Source organism: Parambassis ranga, chromosome 15 (assembly GCF_900634625.1).
Source record: "Parambassis ranga chromosome 15, fParRan2.1, whole genome shotgun sequence".
Lineage (NCBI taxonomy): Eukaryota > Metazoa > Chordata > Actinopteri > Ambassidae > Parambassis > Parambassis ranga.
In genome coordinates, this window is record NC_041035.1 from 21,976,775 (window position 1) to 21,994,132 (window position 17,358).

General features: G+C 53.2%; 4 protein-coding genes across 5 annotated transcripts in view; 2 read left to right on the forward strand and 2 right to left on the reverse strand.

Annotated features, from left to right (window-relative positions):
- The window catches only part of ppp2r5d (protein phosphatase 2, regulatory subunit B', delta), an 11,356-nt gene extending 9,278 nt beyond the window's left edge, over positions 1-2,078 (forward strand). The window contains exons 16-17 of one of the 2 annotated variants that reach the window (XR_003671809.1): positions 134-244; positions 317-452. Coding sequence is in view for 1 of the 2 variants with exons in the window: in XM_028422931.1 (XP_028278732.1) it covers positions 134-244; positions 317-454 (249 nt within the window). In the remaining variant the exon portion in view is untranslated. Of the gene's footprint in view, positions 1-133; positions 245-316 lie in introns of both variants that reach the window. The other variant, XM_028422931.1, reaches the window with a different exon arrangement.
- dlk2 (delta-like 2 homolog (Drosophila)) overlaps positions 1-16,517 on the reverse strand; it is a 21,210-nt gene extending 4,693 nt beyond the window's left edge. The window contains exons 1-6 of the mRNA XM_028422933.1: positions 16,463-16,517; positions 13,333-13,409; positions 11,699-11,756; positions 11,494-11,624; positions 10,492-10,636; positions 9,319-10,414 (exon numbers count right to left, since the gene is read on the reverse strand). Of these exons, the coding sequence (XP_028278734.1) occupies positions 9,667-10,414; positions 10,492-10,636; positions 11,494-11,624; positions 11,699-11,756; positions 13,333-13,405 (1,155 nt within the window). The 5' untranslated portion in view covers positions 13,406-13,409; positions 16,463-16,517 and the 3' untranslated portion in view covers positions 9,319-9,666. The remainder of the gene's footprint in view (positions 1-9,318; positions 10,415-10,491; positions 10,637-11,493; positions 11,625-11,698; positions 11,757-13,332; positions 13,410-16,462) is intronic.
- On the reverse strand, positions 2,068-3,919 carry mea1 (male-enhanced antigen 1). The gene is made up of 3 exons (XM_028422935.1): positions 2,971-3,919; positions 2,795-2,903; positions 2,068-2,720 (listed from the first exon to the last, which is right to left on the reverse strand). Exons 1-3 carry the CDS (start codon positions 3,316-3,318, stop codon positions 2,539-2,541), a joined length of 639 nt encoding a protein of 212 aa, XP_028278736.1. The 5' UTR covers positions 3,319-3,919; the 3' UTR covers positions 2,068-2,538.
- lrrc73 (leucine rich repeat containing 73) lies at positions 4,087-9,226 on the forward strand. The gene is made up of 8 exons (XM_028422934.1): positions 4,087-4,269; positions 4,397-4,646; positions 5,023-5,313; positions 5,387-5,547; positions 7,144-7,266; positions 7,345-7,445; positions 7,620-7,845; positions 8,895-9,226. The coding sequence occupies exons 3-8, from the start codon at positions 5,042-5,044 to the stop codon at positions 8,936-8,938; spliced, it is 927 nt and encodes a 308-aa protein (XP_028278735.1). The 5' UTR covers positions 4,087-4,269; positions 4,397-4,646; positions 5,023-5,041; the 3' UTR covers positions 8,939-9,226.
- Positions 16,518-17,358: the final 841 nt, after the last annotated feature.

Here is a 17,358-nt window from a genome sequence, read left to right on the forward strand (position 1 = left end):
TGTGTGTCTGTCTGTGTGTGTCTGTGCGTGTGTCTGTGTGTGTCTGTGCGTGTGTCTGTGTCTGTGTGTGTGTGTGTCTCTGTCTCTGTGTGTGTGTGTGTGTGTGTGTGTGTGTGTGTGTGTGTGTTTACAGTACATGCTGTACAGTGACAGCTCTGTAGCTGTGTATTCAATGGAAACTGAAACTCCAACAGCCGAAGACATCCAGCTGCTGAAGAAGACTGTGGAGACCGAGGCCACACAGGTACACACACACACACACAGACACACACTGTTGGGTTTCAGAAAGAGAGGATTTAAGTGTGTGTGTGTTCAGGGTCTGATGGATCTGAAGAAGGACAAAGTCCTAATGAGGAGGAAGTCAGAGCTGCCACAGGACGTGTACACCATCAAAGCTCTGGAGGCTCACAAGAGAGCTGAAGAGTACCTGACAGCCAATCAGGAGGCTCTCTGACCAGAGGGCGGTCCCCCCTGAGCCTAGCTCCACCCTGCCACCTGTCTCTGTGAAGAGGTTATTGCTGTTGCGGAGAACCCGGGTCACGGGTCAGGATGGAGGTGAACAAAAAAGAAAGAACCTCAGCTCTGGCCCCCTGGTGGCCGATAACATGTAGGACACCGTAGAAGCTCCGTCCGTCCACGTGCTGTGTGTGTCAGCGGTCTGCTGTGATTGGACATCAGCTTCATGTTGCACTAACACCTTCACCTGCGCTTCAACTCCTGCTGCTCGTCCTGCACTTCACTGCCACCATTTCTGAGCTTGCATCAGGTGCCTGAATGCATCACCAGCAGCCTTTTCCACTGCAGAACCCTGGAAGGTTCCCGCAGCCAGCTCTGGTTCTGTGTAACGGGTTCCTGTCAGTCTCGGACTGGTGGTCTGATATTTGGGTGGTGCGTTGCTGTGACGATGACCTCACAGCGCCTTCAGATTCTGTGGTGGAAAACATCTGCTCTCCCACATCCCGTTGCACATGAACGCAGCACGGATGTGTTCTCCAACAGCATTGTCGCTCCAAGAAGCCCCGCCCCTTCCAACTGACCGGACCAGCCCCCTGTCAGCCCGGATCTGTGGTGGACTCCAGACTGCAGGAGGAGGAGGAGGCGGAGACGCAGTGAATGTAGACATCCGATCACGGAGCTGCTCCTCCCTGACAGGAGAACAACGTGGTTTATGTAGACTTCCTGTTTCACTCTTTTGTTCTGGGCCCTTCAGCTGATCAACATGAACCAATGAGAGGAGCTGCTTGCATGAGGAGGCGTGTGCTGTTGTCCTTCCTCCACTGAAAACAAACCTGAATGTAGCTCGCAGGTCAAAGGTCAAAGACTTCATACTCCTGTCTGTGTTTTGTCATCACGCAGAGTAAACACAGTTCATGTGATGGTCCGATTATCAGAGTCTGCAGCTTTTTAAAAGACTTCTGTTTGAAATATGTGTTTGTGTCACACGAGTACCCCCCCCCTGTTCAGGACCAAGCTGCAACAATGGAATGAATTGAAAACTAAAAAATGAAAAAACACATTTAAACACGTCTCGGCTGAGCCTCGCCGCCGGCTGTACTCGTTCATCCTTAAGCTTCAGTTTGCTGACTTGTGGCCACGCCCCTCGCCGCCTCCTTCATGTTGTGGGTTGGTTGATCCTGTCGAGGCCTTTTGTTCGTCAGCGTCATGCTTTTCTTTCTGCCATAATGTGAGCCAGTCCTTCAGAGACCATTCCAGGAGTGGGATAGTCCCGCCTCCTTCCTGCTGGACAACATGGCTTCCTACACGTGAAGTGATGTTTGAACACTTAAAATCAAAAACTGAAAATTGAACCAAGTTTCTGAGCCAATCAGCTGATCGATAAATCTTTAGGTTTCAGACAACACTTCACCGAACTGTTGAGCACAGCTTGGAGTTTTTCTGCCCTGCTGTGACTGACAGGGGACAGGAAGTCACATGATGCAGTCTCCACAGGAGCCCCTAACACGCTGGTCATCATGTACATATGTTTGATAAGGTCGAGCGTTACATCGTATGAAGGCCTGATTTTGTACAGATGTTCATGTATGTACAGAAGAAAATAAACACACAGTCGGTCAGAGGTCCGTTTATTTCACACACAAAGTGAAAGACGTGATTGGAACAAAAACAAAGTGTAAAGTCTGTGTTTCCTATTATTATTATATCATCAATGGATCTGAGACATCTTGAAGGGTCAGGAACAAGAGTTAAACAAATAGTAAATTACAAAAATCAACTTGCTGCAGAAATGATCAATAAAACGTCTGAAGTCTGGGTGCTGACGGAGTGAAGGCAGGAACATGTTCAGGGTGGGCTGCAGCTGGAATGGTGATTTGCAGAGTTACAGCTCTGCAGGCTCTTAAAGCTTCATGTGGCCTTAAAGGGGTTAATGTTACACGCTCGGTGGATGAAGATGTTCTGATTACAGATTAACTCGAGAATAAATGTAACGTTTAGGCCCCGGGATGTCCTGACACCCCTCACTGCTCCTGAAGGGGCCGTGGTGTGTGCAGGGTCAGATGAGAAGATGCCATGATGCATTCAGGGTCCATTGATGTTGGTCCTGCGGGGCAGGCGCAGGGCCGTGGCGTTCTGCCGGCTCTGCAGCGTGTTCTGGACCATGTCTTTCCACTGGTCGTCAGAGATCTCGCGAGCCCATGGGGGCACACCAAGAGACGGCAGCGCCACCGCTGCCATCGTCCTCTTCACCAGCTCCACGTGGTCTGAGGGGGGGGGGGGTGTGTCAATGGCAGGAAATGTGATTCCAGCTGAACGTGAGATCATGTGAAGAACGTACCTGCATCCATTGGAATGGAGGCTCGACTCCTCTGAGCCGCAGCCCCCTCAGGGTCATCCTCCTCATCGCTGTCTGGAGGCGGTGCTTCGGGGAGGTGGAGACCCATCACCTGCAGGAGGTGAGACAGGTGAGACAGACTGTGGAAAGTAGGGTCACGTGTTGCGGGCAGGTCTTACCTCTATCCTGTGCTGCACCTGTTGCAGCTGCTCAGCGTGGGAAGGCTCCTCCCCCTCCTCCTCCTCTGGCGGTTCGGTGCCGTTCAGCCCGTCAGGCTCCTGGTTCAGAGGCTGGTAATGATAACCTCCACTGGCCTCCTCCTCTTCCACCCCCACCTCCACCTCCTCTCCGTCCAGCTCCATCTCTCCCCCCTCCTCTTCCTCCTCATCACCTCCTCCTTCCCCCGCGCTCCACACCGCCCCCATCGGGGCCAGCGTCCCGTCGGCTGGACGCTCGTCCTCCCCCAGATCATCCTCGGAGCTCGGTAGGATTCTCTCCGGTCCCATCGCGGAGCTCCACACTTCCATCCACAAACAGCAGCTTTGAGAGACAGGGACGCACCGATCAATACTATGATCAGTACTGTGACATCCTCAAATCCCCGAGGACCCACTGCGCTGCGGCCGCTGGCGGAGGTACCGTGCTCCTCAGAGGGCAGCAGTGTTCGGTTCCTGGAAGCCGTCACAGTCCACACTGGTCACGAGGAGGCTAACAGCTAACCGTTAGCTTGTGCGGTACCGGCCCAGCTGCTGGCCGTATTCCTGCTCTGCCTGCTGCTCGGTCCACCTCTGTCTGCGCTGACTGACACGACGATGATGATGATGATGAAGGCGATGAAGATAATGATGGACACCTGAGGCAGCTAACGGCTAATATAGCTAAGTGCTGTCTGGCTGTGAGTGTCCTCCTGTTTGCCCGCACATTGGTCCCTGTTGTCGTCGTCGTCGTCGTTGTTGTTGTTGTTGTTGTTGTTGTTGGTGGTGGTGGTGGTGGTGGAGGTGGTGGTGGAGGTGGTGGTGGTGGTGGAGGTGTCTATCAGCAGCTGGCTTACCTGGCAGTCAGCCCGTCTTCACACACCCGCTGTTGTTAGCTGTTAGCTAGCAGCATACTTCCGTGTACGTCACGATCATTGTCGGTTCTCTTTGAATGATTGAAGTCTTTTTATTTATGTATTTATTTATTTTATGCGCATTTTTACCTTTCTGTTTACATTGTATTGACTAAGAAGTCATTATGAATCCTTTAATTTATATTTTATTTTATTTTATTTTATTTTAGCTTCCGCGTTGAACACTGAAGAAAAATCCGCTCATCTCATGGTTATTATACATTATTAATAGTTAATTTCAAGCATTTTATTGATGGGTTTTATAGATTAAGGACTAAAAGTGACGAACAGCGAAGATTAAAACGAGGTTCAGGAGGAAGTGACGCAGCAGCTACAAAGATTGTCCGCTGACAGGAGGAGTCACTCTGAGGTGTGTGTGTGGCCCGTATTATTCACTAGCTGCTCATTAGCACTGTGCGCAGCCTGCGGTGAGTTTGGTCCCAGGAAAACCGCTCAGAGTGAGACCTCCACGTGTCTCCGCGCTCCCTGTCTCATAGTAACGGTCACCTGCAGAAACACACCGGGATTCACGGAGCGCAGACCGACCGACCTCCGTCTCTTCCTGACGGTGACAGCTCTCCTACCCTTTCCGCTTCTCGCCTCTCCGCCGCCGGTCAATCGATACTTGGATCGATCAGCTCTGATGTCCGCCGCGGTGCTTCAGAACCGGCGCGTGGCCTGCGAATGATGACATCAGAGTGTGACAGTCCCGTCCCTCCTCGCGTGAGCTGATCGATTACTTATCAGGTGAACTGATGGATATCAAAATGCATGATTGATCCGTTGATAAGCTCATTGGCAGCAGAGGAACATGCTCCTGATTAATACCTGTGAATTCATTCATTATTAATCAGCTCTCGTGGTTCCTCTGTTGATGACGTGCGGCTGACCCTGATCAGCAGTTCCGGTCTCTAATTGATCACTAACTGATCAGCTGCTCAGTGAGTTGTTTGAGATGTTTCTCTGACTGAGGATAATCAATATGTGTATCGATTATTGAGTGGGTAATTCTACAGTATGACGTGTTGATCAATCCGCTGTGGGCGTGTTTCAGGTGACAGCGGGGAGTAATCTGATTGGTCGGATTTAGTTGGACTGGTTTCTGATTGGCTGTCTGTCTCAGGTGTTCCGTGCTGTCCAGGATGCTGCCCGCCTCCATCCAGATCACAGGCGAGCTGCTGTCTGCGGCCGAAGTCCAGGACATCTGTGAGAGTCTGAAGGAGGACGGCGTGCGGCTGTTGTCCGTTCGAGGCTGTCAGCTGTCGGACCGAGACTTCGGACGTGTCTGCCGCAGCGTCGCTGAGTCGCGCTCGCTCGCCCAGCTCAACCTCAACCTGGGGGTGGTGTCCGGCATCAGCCGCACGCGACATCTGGCCGACGCCCTGAAGGCCAACCGCTCGTTGCAAACGCTGTTGTGAGTAGACCTCCTGACTAACTTGGTCAGCTGGAATGTGATTGGTTGGTGAGACTCTGACCCCTCCCCCCAGTCTCCACGGCAGCCCCCTGCTGGATGCTGGCCTGGTGACACTGAACACCGCGCTGTCCACCCACCCAGCGCTGGTCTGTCTGGACCTGGGAGACTGCATGCTGGGAGACGAGGCCCTCGGCCTCATCTGCGGGATGCTGCCGCCCGATGGAGCAAAGTCAGGTAGCACACACACCCGACCCACTGAGCGCGACCTCAGACCTCTGGGTGTCCTGATGATCCCAGAGGTTCAATAACAAAACCATCAATGATCAGAAGAAACGGCCTCGATGGTCACACCCTGTGTGTGTCTGTGTGTGACTGTGTGTGTGACTGTGTGTGTGACTGTGTGTGTGTGGCTGTGTGTGTGTCTGTGTGTGTGACTGTGTGTGACTGTGTGACTGTGTGTGACTGTGTGTGGCTGTGTGTGTGTGTCTGTGTGTGTGACTGTGTGTGACTGTGTGTGTGACTGTGTGTGTGACTGTGTGTGTCTGTGTGTGTGACTCTTTGTGTGTCTGTGTGTGTGACTGTGTGTGTGTCTGTGTGTGTGACTGTGTGTGACTGTGTGTGACTGTGTGTGTCTGTGTGTGTGACTGTGTGTCTGTGTGTGTCTGTGTGTGTGAGACTGTGTGTGACTGTGTGTCTGTGTGTGTGACTGTGTGTGTCTGTGTGTGTGACTGTGTGTGTCTGTGTGTGTGACTGTGTGTGACTGTGTGTGTCTGTGTGACTGTGTGTGACTGTGTGTGTGACTGTGTGTGTGTGGCTGTGTGTGTGTCTGTGTGTGTGACTGTGTGACTGTGTGTGACTGTGTGTGTCTGTGTGACTGTGTGTGGCTGTGTGTGTGTGTCTGTGTGTGTGACTGTGTGTGACTGTGTGTGACTGTGTGTGACTGTGTGTGTCTGTGTGTGTGACTCTTTGTGTGTGACTGTGTGTGGCTGTGTGTGTGTGTGACTGTGTGTGTCTGTGTGTGTGAGACTGTGTGTGACTGTGTGTCTGTGTGTGTGACTGTGTGTGTCTGTGTGTGACTGTGTGTGTGACTGTGTGTGACTGTGTGTGACTGTGTGTGTGGCTGTGTGTGTGACTGTGTGTGACTGTGTGTGACTGTGTGTGTGACTGTGTGTGTCTGTGTGTGTGACTGTGTGTGACTGTGACTGTGTGTCTGTGTGTGTGACTGTGTGTGACTGTGTGTGACTGTGTGTGACTGTGTGTGTCTGTGTGTGTGACTCTTTGTGTGTGACTGTGTGTGGCTGTGTGTGTGTGTGACTGTGTGTGTCTGTGTGTGTGAGACTGTGTGTGACTGTGTGTCTGTGTGTGTGACTGTGTGTGTCTGTGTGTGACTGTGTGTGTGACTGTGTGTGACTGTGTGTGACTGTGTGTGTGGCTGTGTGTGTGACTGTGTGTGACTGTGTGTGACTGTGTGTGTGACTGTGTGTGTCTGTGTGTGTGACTGTGTGTGACTGTGACTGTGTGTCTGTGTGTGTGTGTATGTGTTACTGTGTCTGTGTGTGTGTGTATGTGTTACTGTGTGTGTGTGTGTGTATGTGTTACTGTGTGTGTGTATGTGTTACTGTGTGTGTCTGTATGTGTTACTGTGTGTCTGTGTGTGTGTGTGTGTGTGTTACTGTGTGTGTCTGTATGTGTTACTGTGTGTGTTACTGTGTGTTACTGTGTGTGTCTGTATGTGTTACTGTGTGTTACTGTGTGTGTGTATGTGTTACTGTGTGTGTCTGTATGTGTTACTGTGTGTGTTACTGTGTGTTACTGTGTGTGTCTGTGCAGGTCTGAGGGAGCTCACCCTGAGTGCTAACCCAGGAATCAGCTCCCAGGGCTGGGCTCGGCTCGCCATCGCTGTGGCTCACAGCTCCCAGCTGCGAGTCCTCAACCTGGACTACAACCCTCTGGGTAACGATTCACAACGTATACACTAGTTATGTACAATAGTTACACAATGTGATGCTGAAGTAGTGGTTCTGTGCGCAGGTGATCCGATCGCAGGAATGCTGGCGGTTGCCGTGGCGTCCAGCAGGACTCTGGAGGTGTTGGACTTGGAAGGGACTGGACTGACCAACCAGTCTGCGCAGGTTGGCCGACTCCTCTTCCTCTGTTCACCAGTTTTGTCTCAGTCTCTGTAGTTGAGCTGTGTGTCCAGCAGGGGGAGACGCCGCAGCGCTCAGGTCCTCACAGAGACCCGCGGGCTGCAGGCCTGCCTCCGCCTGCTGTGCTTTTAACGCCTGTGCTTCGCCCCCTCTCTGCAGGTGTTCCTGGACATGGTGGAGAACTACCCGACCAGCCTGCGGGTTCTGGTTCTGGCGGAGAATGACATCAGTCCAGAGCTGCAGCAGCAGATCTGTGACCTGCTGTCTGAAGGAGAGGATGACGACGACAGGGACGCCCCACCCCTGCCGTCAGGCCCCGCCTCCAGCGGAGCACTACAGCCAGTCAGAGACAAGTACCAGCCGTCCGCCTGGCTCCCTCACAGCAGTAAGGGCTGAACGCTTTCTCCCTGCTCTCCCAGACTGCCCCTCCACTAAACTGTGTTCCTGTTAGCACACTGGTTTCACTGGTCCAGTGACTGGTTCTAATGGAAAAGCATCCCACGCTGGACCTGCTGCTACAGATTCTGTCCCCTATGGTTTGGTCCTGTCCCACTTTACCCAGCGCAGACCAGGTCGTGTCCTCTGTGTGGTGTTTAGGTGTCCTTGACATTAGGAGGTTTGTGTTGTGGTTACACTGGTCTTCATGGTGTCCCGGTCCACCCACAGTCCTGTGTTTAGTCCATTAAAGTGGCGATGATACAGCGATGGTTCTGATTTATATTAGTATGACTTCTGGGGAGTTCCTCCACTGTGGTCCTCTCCATCCATTATCTGCACCCTCTGTCCCAGATATCTATGGGCGAGAGGCGGGGGACACCCTGGACAGGTCGCCGTCCCACTCACCCACACTACACCCACACCCACACCCACGGGCCTTTGGACTCACCAGGTGACCTCACAAGCACGTCTCCACTGCTTGTGAGGTCACAGGAGGAAACCCGGGCAGAGGCCCCAGGAATACAGAAACCAGCAGGGATCAGTCCTGCACTTTGATTTGTTTCATTGTGGTCATACAAAAGCAGAACTAGAAGTCGTATCCATGGTTACAAGGCCTCCGATCACAGGAAGAAGAAACACTCAGCCGAGCGAGGCTCCGATCATCAGACTGGCTGCTAGCTGTTAGCATGTCTGTTAGGTTCATTTGTGATGTATTAATATGAAAAGCACAATAACAGCTAAGCTAGGCTGGTTAGCTTTTATCAGGTGTATAACATGCAGCTGGTAGCTTAGCTTAGCATAAACAGATGGAACCGTTTGTAAGGAAGACCCTTGGTAAACTGCTCCCATAAATCCTGACCAATCCCTGCGTGCGACGTCCCTCGCTGGCTGGTTTGTTTTGCTCAGTATGTGGCGAGCAGCTTGTGGCGTCAGCAGGACTGTACTTCCTGTTTTTGGCGGTCTGGACGATGACGCGTGTTGTTCTCTGACCCACAGACTCCGGCCCCCCCGATGATCTTGCTGACGTCAGGTCTAGGTGAGAGCTTATTGGCTGAAACTGAGATGTGACCCCTCCCACAAACACACCCACCCCCGTCAGACTGCTGTCACTTCCTGCTCCTTCGGTTTGAATGTTTGTTTCTCTGCACTGCACTTCTCTGGGTTGTCGGGTCACCTGTTGGCTGGCGGCCAATCACGTGCTCTGCATGGTTTGATGTAGCACCTGAACATAGAGAGCACGCACACTGACGCACAGGTGTGACGTTTCTGATGAATGTACTTTGTTTGCTCTGATGTCACAATAAAACTGTTTACAGCTTTATAAGAAACGACAGCTCTGATTGGTCCTTCACATCACAACAACAACAAGAACCTTTAATAAATACAGACAGTCACGTGTTCACCTCAGACACACACACACACACTGGCATCCTGCAGGCTGTTAGCCATGTTAGCTTAGCACTCCCTCCGAGCCCACAGTAACACCAGAATGATCCAGTGTGATGTCACCAACATGGAGGAGCAGTTTGTGCGTCGGCTGTGTGACGCACGCTGAGCTCACCGCAGCCGAAGCTCATCATGGAAAAGTCTTCCCGATCCTGAGAGGCGCGGCGACAGGGTCGGGTCCACTGGCGGCGTTGTGTGTCATCAGTGTACGTGGTCCATTTACCGTGACTTAGTGATATAATGTTCTTAGAGCGCAGCCTTCAAAGATCCTGTGGGATCCAGGATGGGTTCTGGACCCCTGACCTCTGCCCGTGACATCAGTCTATACGACCTCGCTGTTCATTTTCTTCTTCTCTGCTTCCGCTGTGTGCAGAATGCCGATCTGACACGCCTGCTCACCACGTCGGACTTCCCGGCTGCTTGTCTGCCCTCCCTGTGAGAATGATGATGTCAGCGTGACGCAGCAGGGGGCGTGGTCACACTTCCTGCAGTGACCCTGCACTATGAGGGTGGCGGTCAGTAGCACCGCTCCCACCGTCATCCCTGCCAGCACCAGCAGGGCGATGAGCTGCAGCTCTGACACCCCGGCAGCACCGCGCTCGTTCACCGTCACCTTCAGCACCCTGTCGCCATGACGACTGCTGTTACCGCTGCTGCCGGTGCTCTTCCCCCCGCCGCCACCTCCCTCCCACCCCAGGGTTGCCCTGCCAGGCTCGTGGGCATTGTGTTGCCTCAGTGGCATCTCGCAGGTGGTTCCAGTGAAGCCCGGCTGGCAGACGCAGTGGAAGCCTCTGATGCGGTCAAGACAGCGGCCGCCGTTCAGGCACGGCCGGCTGCCGCAGTCGTCCAGGTTGATGGTGCAGAAACGGCCAGTGAAGCCAGGCGGGCAGACGCAGGAGAAGCGGTTGATGCCATCCAGGCAGGTGGCACCGTTGGCACATGGCTTCATCAGACAGTCGTCCACGTCGGTCTCACAGTGGCGCCCCGTGAAGCCGGCCAGGCAGCGACACGTCAGCTCTGTAGCAAAACCATCAGCATCCTCACACAGGCCGCCATTTTTACATGGAGACCTGCAGACAAAGAGGAATGATGGAGTGTTCTGCAGGACACACGACGACCTGAATGAGGCGCCATTACTAAAAGTTACCTCCTCTGGTGACATGGTCCCACTCTCTGCTGGCAGATGTTTCCGTGGAAACCCTCAGGACACAGACAGTGGAAGTCGCCGCTGTCCTCCATGGCACAGGTGGCGCCGTTTAGACACGGCTCTTGTAGCAAGCACATGTTCAGGTCTGACGGGGACAGGAAACACACGTGTCACTGTGAGCGTGTGTGAGTGAGTGGGTACACAGGTGAGTGGGTACACTGGTGAGTGGGTGAGTGGGGTACACCGGTGAGTGGGTACACCGGTGAGTGGGTACACTGGTGAGTGGGTGAGTGGGTACACTGGTGAGTGGGTGAGTGGGTACACCGGTGAGTGGGTACACCGGTAAGTGGGTACACCGGTGAGTGGGTGAGTGGGTACACCGGTGAGTGTGTGAGTGGGTGAGTGGGTACACCGGTGAGTGTGTGAGTGGGTGAGTGGGTACACCGGTGAGTGTGTGAGTGGGTGAGTGGGTACACCGGTGAGTGGGTGAGTGGGTACACCGGTGAGTGGGTACACCGGTGAGTGGGTACACCGGTGAGTGGATACACCGGTGAGTGTGTGAGTGGGTGAGTGGGTACACCGGTGAGTGGGTACACAGGTGAGTGGGTACACCGGTGAGTGTGTGAGTGGGTGAGTGGGTACACCGGTGAGTGTGTGAGTGGGTGAGTGGGTACACAGGTGAGTGGGTGAGTGGGTACACCGGTGAGTGTGTGAGTGGGTGAGTGGGTACACAGGTGAGTGGGTGAGTGGGTGAGTGGGTACACCGGTGAGTGGGTGAGTGGGTACACAGGTGAGTGGGTGAGTGTGTGAGTGGGTGAGTGGGTACACCGGTGAGTGGGTGAGTGGGTACACCGGTGAGTGGGTGAGTGGGTACACAGGTGAGTGGGTGAGGGGGTACACCGGTGAGTGGGTGAGTGTGTGAGTGGGTGAGTGGGTACACCGGTGAGTGGGTGAGTGGGTACACAGGTGAGTGGGTGAGGGGGTACACCGGTGAGCTCTGACCTTTGTCACAGAAGCGCCCCCCCCAGCCCGGCTCACAGCTGCACTGCCATGGCTGCTGACAGGAACCGTGCACGCAGCCGGGCGTTGGCACGCAGCGGTCGCACCGCTCGCCGTCCCAGCCGGGGTCGCACCTGACAGGAAAGGAAGGAAGCAACCAATCAGAGCACAGCACAGGTGGAAGGTCAGGGCCGACTCAGTGTCTCACCTGCAGACTCCAAAGTCGTCGCAGCGGCTGTTGGTGACGTTACAGCTGCAGTCACTTCCTGCAGGAAGAGGAACAGGAAGCTGATGAGCCATGTGGACATGAAAGGTTCTCCTACAGGACTTTAGTTCACTGTTTGACCTTCACCCTGACCTTCCCCACCGCCATGAGGGCGTTTGGTGATGATGCTTTTTCATATTACGCCTCAGTTCTCTGACTCTCCAAGCAGCACCTGAATGCATCGCTCCTCTCAGAGCTGTTTTTGTCTCCGCAAGGGTCCGATGAAGAAATGTCTGTCATGGTGGACTCAGGCCGTGACCTCTGACCTCTGAGCAGATGAAGTGAGGCTAAGGAGGATTGAGTGTCGGCTGGAATGACGGAGGATTGTGTTCAAAGCGAGCGCTGACGGAGGCGACAGGCGAGCAGAGCAGACTCCTGGAAGCTGAAGGTCGTTACAGCTGCGTTCCGACAGGAAGACGAGCCGAGCAACGGTGAGCGCCACGTGGCTTAGCGTCTGTCAGAGGTCAGAGGTCAGACTGTGCGCCGCTAATAAAACAGGGCTGACAGCTGAGGCCTGAGAGAAAACCTTCATCCTCATGAAACATATTGAATAAGTTCTAAAGCAGCTGAACGCTGAGGCGTCGCGCCACCGAGCGCTGAGTCACGTTTCTCTGTAAACGCCTCGGCGAATCATTTCATCAGAGACAGGCGGATGTGGTGGATGTAGCAGCTCAGCCGTCCACGCTCTCTCTCTGTCTCACATGACAACAGCTGAACAGCTGGAGCTGCTAAACGTTATCTGAGAAGAGTCAGACAACAGCGACCTGACAGCTGGGAGAGCCCAGATTAACGGAGAACAATAAGCTGCTGAGCGCCTCTGAGCGCGCTCAGTGAGGATCCTCCCTGACAGAGGAGGGACGTTTACCATGCGTTCAACTGCTCAGTTTATTTTTCCAGGGTTGTTGATGCTGGAAATAAATGGCGAGCAGACCGACAGGAAGACGGATGACAGACAGGAAGTGGAACAAACAGCCAGCCGGTCTGATGTGGTCCTGCAGAGGAGACCAGTGTGTGCAGCTTTACTGCAGAACAGCATCATCAAAGATGAAGATGAACCTAAGACTGAGGAGGAGGAGGAGTCAGATCCTGTGCTCTTCATCAGAGCTTCAGGTTCCATAAAGCAGCCCCCAGTAAACACAAAGCAATTAACCCACGTGTCCCACAGCAGACCCAAAGGGACCTGCACCTATTTATAGTGGGTGAAGAGGAGAAGACAGGAACCAGTGAAGATCTGACAGCTGCCTGTTCAACAGATGGAACCAGCCTCACAGAAACAGAGCAGCACGGGTAAATGTACGACCCTCGCTCTGCGATGGAAGCACTGAGCAGTCTGATGTGCTTTGTCTCACTGAGGTGACAGGATGATGAACTTGTTTAAAAGAGTCATCTCTGTCTAGTTATGTTAACCATCATGTTCCTGGAGGCACAGGCCGAGGAGGAGGAGCGGCGGTCCACCCCTCCAGTCTTCAGATCAACCCTGAAGCTGAGTCTCATCTGTCCAGCTCCTGTCAGGATGTGCAGGTGGAACCTTAGAGCAGCAGTGTGGCTGCAGGTCAGCGTGTGATCATGTGACCTACCTTGACCTGTGCAGGGTGGGACGGCGATGATGCAGCTGAGCAGCAGGATGGCCAACATGTCGGCTCGGAACATCGCCCTGAAACAGAAGATGCAGACGTTTGTCACCGCTGCAGCCGCCGCTCCGTCACCTCCGGCCTGACCTGAGTGTGGGAGATCAGTGTGCGTCAGGCGGGCTCTGATTTTATGAAGATCTACTTCCTGTTCACATCCAGCCAGGACAACAGCACACATCCTCTCAGAGGGAACCTCTGCAGCGCTCTGTTTAAACCTGCTTTCAATCACACTCTGTTCCTGTTTACCATGTGATCAGTGGATCAATAATCTGATGGGGGGGTGAACTCTCTTTAACATATCCCTGCTGTGTGAGACGGTGAAACCTGAGCAGAGGGACATTTGGGACCAATCAGCTGCAGCGGCTCACCTGTCTTCTTCTTGTAGGTCGACGTCAGCTCAGACTGAGTATCAGGATTCCTACTCAGAGATCACGTGACTTTATGTGTAATCTGTGCCGTCAGTGGTAGCGCTGCAGGCGCCGTCTCTGACCTGTGAGACGGGGTGCAGGGTAAATTCCAGGAAATGACACAGGAGGAGCACTGAGACAGTCCACACTACATGTCCCAGCATCCCTCTTGTTGTTCGTGATCAGCTGACACACAGCAGCTCTGCTGCAGTCAGCTGTGTGTCTGTACATCACAGTCTGCAAAAGGGGGCGCTGTGCTGGCAGTCAGCACATGGTCCAGTCTGTGGCGTCTCCACAAAGTCCATTTGTCCTCTGAGCAACGAACGCTTTCATACTGAACCAGGTCTGGTTCTGTCCAATCAGAGTCCAGTCAGGAAGGCTGTCAGTCTGTCCAATCAGGTCAGTCCAGTCAGAAGTGCTGTCAGTTCTGTCCAATCAGATCCAGTCAGTCTGTGTCTGTTGCTTCATGAAGACTTTTCTGCTTTGATCAGTTTGTTTCAGTCAAAGTGTCTTTATGCTCATATTGTCCTCACAGAGACACAACAGTCCTCTACACACATGCTAACTGCTGCATGCTAGCTGCTACATGCTAGCTGCTACATGCTAGCTGCTACATGCTAGCTGCTGCATGCTAGCTGTTCTGTGTGTGACTGTCAGCAGCGGTTTGTTTCCTCTTTGATCTGAGGTTGGTTTGCCGTTAGCTCCTGATAGAAGGTGACTGTTTTGAAGCACCTTTACAGACAAGCTGACCTCTGAGTGTACATTTGTACCAGAAGAATTTCCCCTAAATTCACACATGGACTGCTCACAGCGGGAGGTCATGTGACCTGTGCACAGCTTCCTGGTCCTCCCTGCTGTCAGTCCTCCTGCTCCCTCAGGTTCTCCTGGTCTCCTGGTCATTGTGCCCACACAGTTGACTGACAGGCAGCAGGATGAAAACAGGATCGTTTTTCAAGAAATCACAGTGACAAACACAACCTCCGCTCAGACGGGAACTGACATGCCTGGATTACTGTTTGTGTGACTGGCATACCAGAAAGCACACACACACACACACACACACAGCTTTTATTTCAGTGTATTTGCCGAAGAAAGAGAAGAATGAGGGGAGTGTGTGTCAGAAAGAAAGCAACAGGTGGCCAATTTAATGCCTCGGCTTTCACAGAGCATACGGGCCGCTTCCACTGACTCACTGCACACGCTCAGTAACCACTGATGGACCACGCATCTCAAGCTGGTCAAAGGGAGCCCAGCGTCTGTGCAGGTGACCTGTAGTGTGTTGATGAGCTGCTGTTTCCTCTGACAGGAAGCTAGCTAACAGTTTATATTGTGTGATATATGAGGACATGTTTCTGTCTGAACTGTGATGATCGGACGCACACAGAGGTCACACGTCAGAGCCGAGAGCTGCTGCTTCCTCTGTTGCTGAAGACACGAAGAGTGTTTGTGTCTTCAAACCTCAGGGACACAATCACTGACCCCCCACCTGCTGCCATGGCAACCATGGCAGAGAAGCGTGGTTACATGGATGTGTGCAGGGGCCAGCGCTGTGATGTTGTGTTACAGTCAGGTTTCAGTGTGCCCTCCCTCTGGACCCTGAACCTGCAGCCAGTGAAGAGCTGCTGCAGGAGCACAGGTGAGTCCAGACCTGTCAGCAGCTGTTATCCTTAGTCCTAAATCCTTCTGATGCATGTCCTCTGTGAGAGACCCTGGCTGGCCAACACATTCGCATTGCTAGCTTCAGGTTTTCACTGTCTTGCCACCAGAGGCAGTGGAAAGACCACCATGAAGTCCAGTCAGGAGGAAGGGGTGGAGGACAAGGTACGCCGGACTCCTCAGGATGTCCCCTCACTGTTTTTATCACCAAATCATCAAATCATGTTTGAGGCTGTTACCATAGTAACCAGTGCTGCTGCCGTCCCTAGTGCTGATTGGATGAATCATCAGTCACCGTCTTTTAAAGGGAGGGGAGGAGGTTTTAAAGCTCAGAGTCAGCCAGGTTTCTAAAGTAAACTCACGCCCCTTTCTCTCGGAGCTCACCCCGAAGCCACGCCTCCAACCAGTCTGTGACTTCGGCCATCATGCACGTACCTCTCTGGTGTTCAGAGCAGGAAGAGAGAGACAACCAGCCAATCCTCCTACAGGGTCCACCCGGAGGATTGATGATGTTTTTATGTTTTATAGCTTCAGATGATTCATATTCTTCGTTTTAAAGAGAAACTGCCGAACTAATCGGCTGCTATCGGACTGTAAAGAGAAGTTACACTAATGTAACCCTCCTACCCGACCTTTAAGAAACACTCAGATCACAGAGGTAAGACGCCGCGCCACCGAGGCTCTCTGACAGCTAGCATGTAGCAGAACAACAGTCGCTGCTGAGACACAAACAGAACTGAGCATGAACATCGCATGAATCCAGCAGCTACAGCTCAGACCCTACGACCAGAAGGACCTGCAGCCGGTGGGACCAACCATGGAGCTACAAGAACAAATACTGGACTGCAAAGGGTCAAGTGACTCCATAACTACTGACGGTCAACATGAACGTGCTGTTGGCTCATTAGAAAAGACTAAAACACAAAGAAGCAGAGCTGACAGCAGCTCTGGGACAGCGCCGCCGGACAGTAACATCAAACATCAGACACAGTCAGTGTGACCTGAGTCCTTACCTCCAGCTGACTCCTCCTCACTGCTGCAGAACTCCTTCAGGTTCAGCACACACACACTGCTGCTCTGCAAGTGGCTTCAGAGTGTGTGTGTTTGAAGCTGCAGCAGCCGAGGAGGCGCTCCTCCACCCGTCCTCCCCTCTTCAGCTAACACTCCCCCTCTGCAGGGTCCGACCCCTCACACACAGAGGGGAGGAGGAGCTGGTGTTAAATGGATTCAGCACACGGTGGACGCTCGAGCGCCGCAGCTCACACTCAGGTGTTAATAAGTGTTGATTGGATGAATAAACACACAAACACACAGCTGAGCCGTGATTTCACACAAAGCATCAAACATCAGATTCTGCGTCCTGGCTCTCTGGGCCTCCGTCACTGCAGCCTCGCTCGCCTGATGTTTGTCTCCCAGCAGGCCGAGCGGCGGCTGCAGACATGTCTGCTCACACACGCATGTTAGTGAATCAGATCAGGAGCTTCTCCTGCCTGCAGGCTCAGACTCGTCCTGGAACGAGGAGGAGGAGGAGCTTCTTCGTGTTTTGGAGATGGATCCTGAAAGATGACGAGCCTGGAAAAACATTCCTGTTGAGTTCAGGCACCATGATTCCAGAATGTGAGATGAACAGATTGTCAGCAAGAGGAAGGAGGACAGGACCAACCAAAGACGTTCCACAGAAGTTTCCTTTGGTGAAGAACCCAGAACATCCCACACTGACCCTTAGAACACATATTGGACCGATATAGACCCTCTCCAGTGGCCAACAGAACACAGCCAGCCCTCTGGCTGCTGCACCACGAGCCTCCACGGTGACCTGTAGAACTTCCAATGGACCTTCAGTCTATCCAGTCTACTTCTACGTAGATCTACACTCGGTCCTCCGAAGGGACAGTCCTCCTGGTTTTAT

Bases quoted from the DNA above. Each gene is read 5' to 3' on its own strand.
- lrrc73 (XM_028422934.1), top strand. From the start codon at position 5,042: ATGCTGCCCGCCTCCATCCAGATCACAGGCGAGCTGCTGTCTGCGGCC. The intron at 7,267-7,344 runs GTAACGATTCAC...TTCTGTGCGCAG, and splicing joins CCTGGACTACAACCCTCTGG to GTGATCCGATCGCAGGAATG. The intron at 7,446-7,619 runs GTTGGCCGACTC...CCCTCTCTGCAG, and splicing joins TGACCAACCAGTCTGCGCAG to GTGTTCCTGGACATGGTGGA.
- mea1 (XM_028422935.1), bottom strand. From the start codon at position 3,318: ATGGAAGTGTGGAGCTCCGCGATGGGACCGGAGAGAATCCTACCGAGC. The intron at 2,904-2,970 runs GTAAGACCTGCC...CACCTCCTGCAG, and splicing joins AGGTGCAGCACAGGATAGAG to GTGATGGGTCTCCACCTCCC. The intron at 2,721-2,794 runs GTACGTTCTTCA...CCCCCCCCTCAG, and splicing joins CTCCATTCCAATGGATGCAG to ACCACGTGGAGCTGGTGAAG.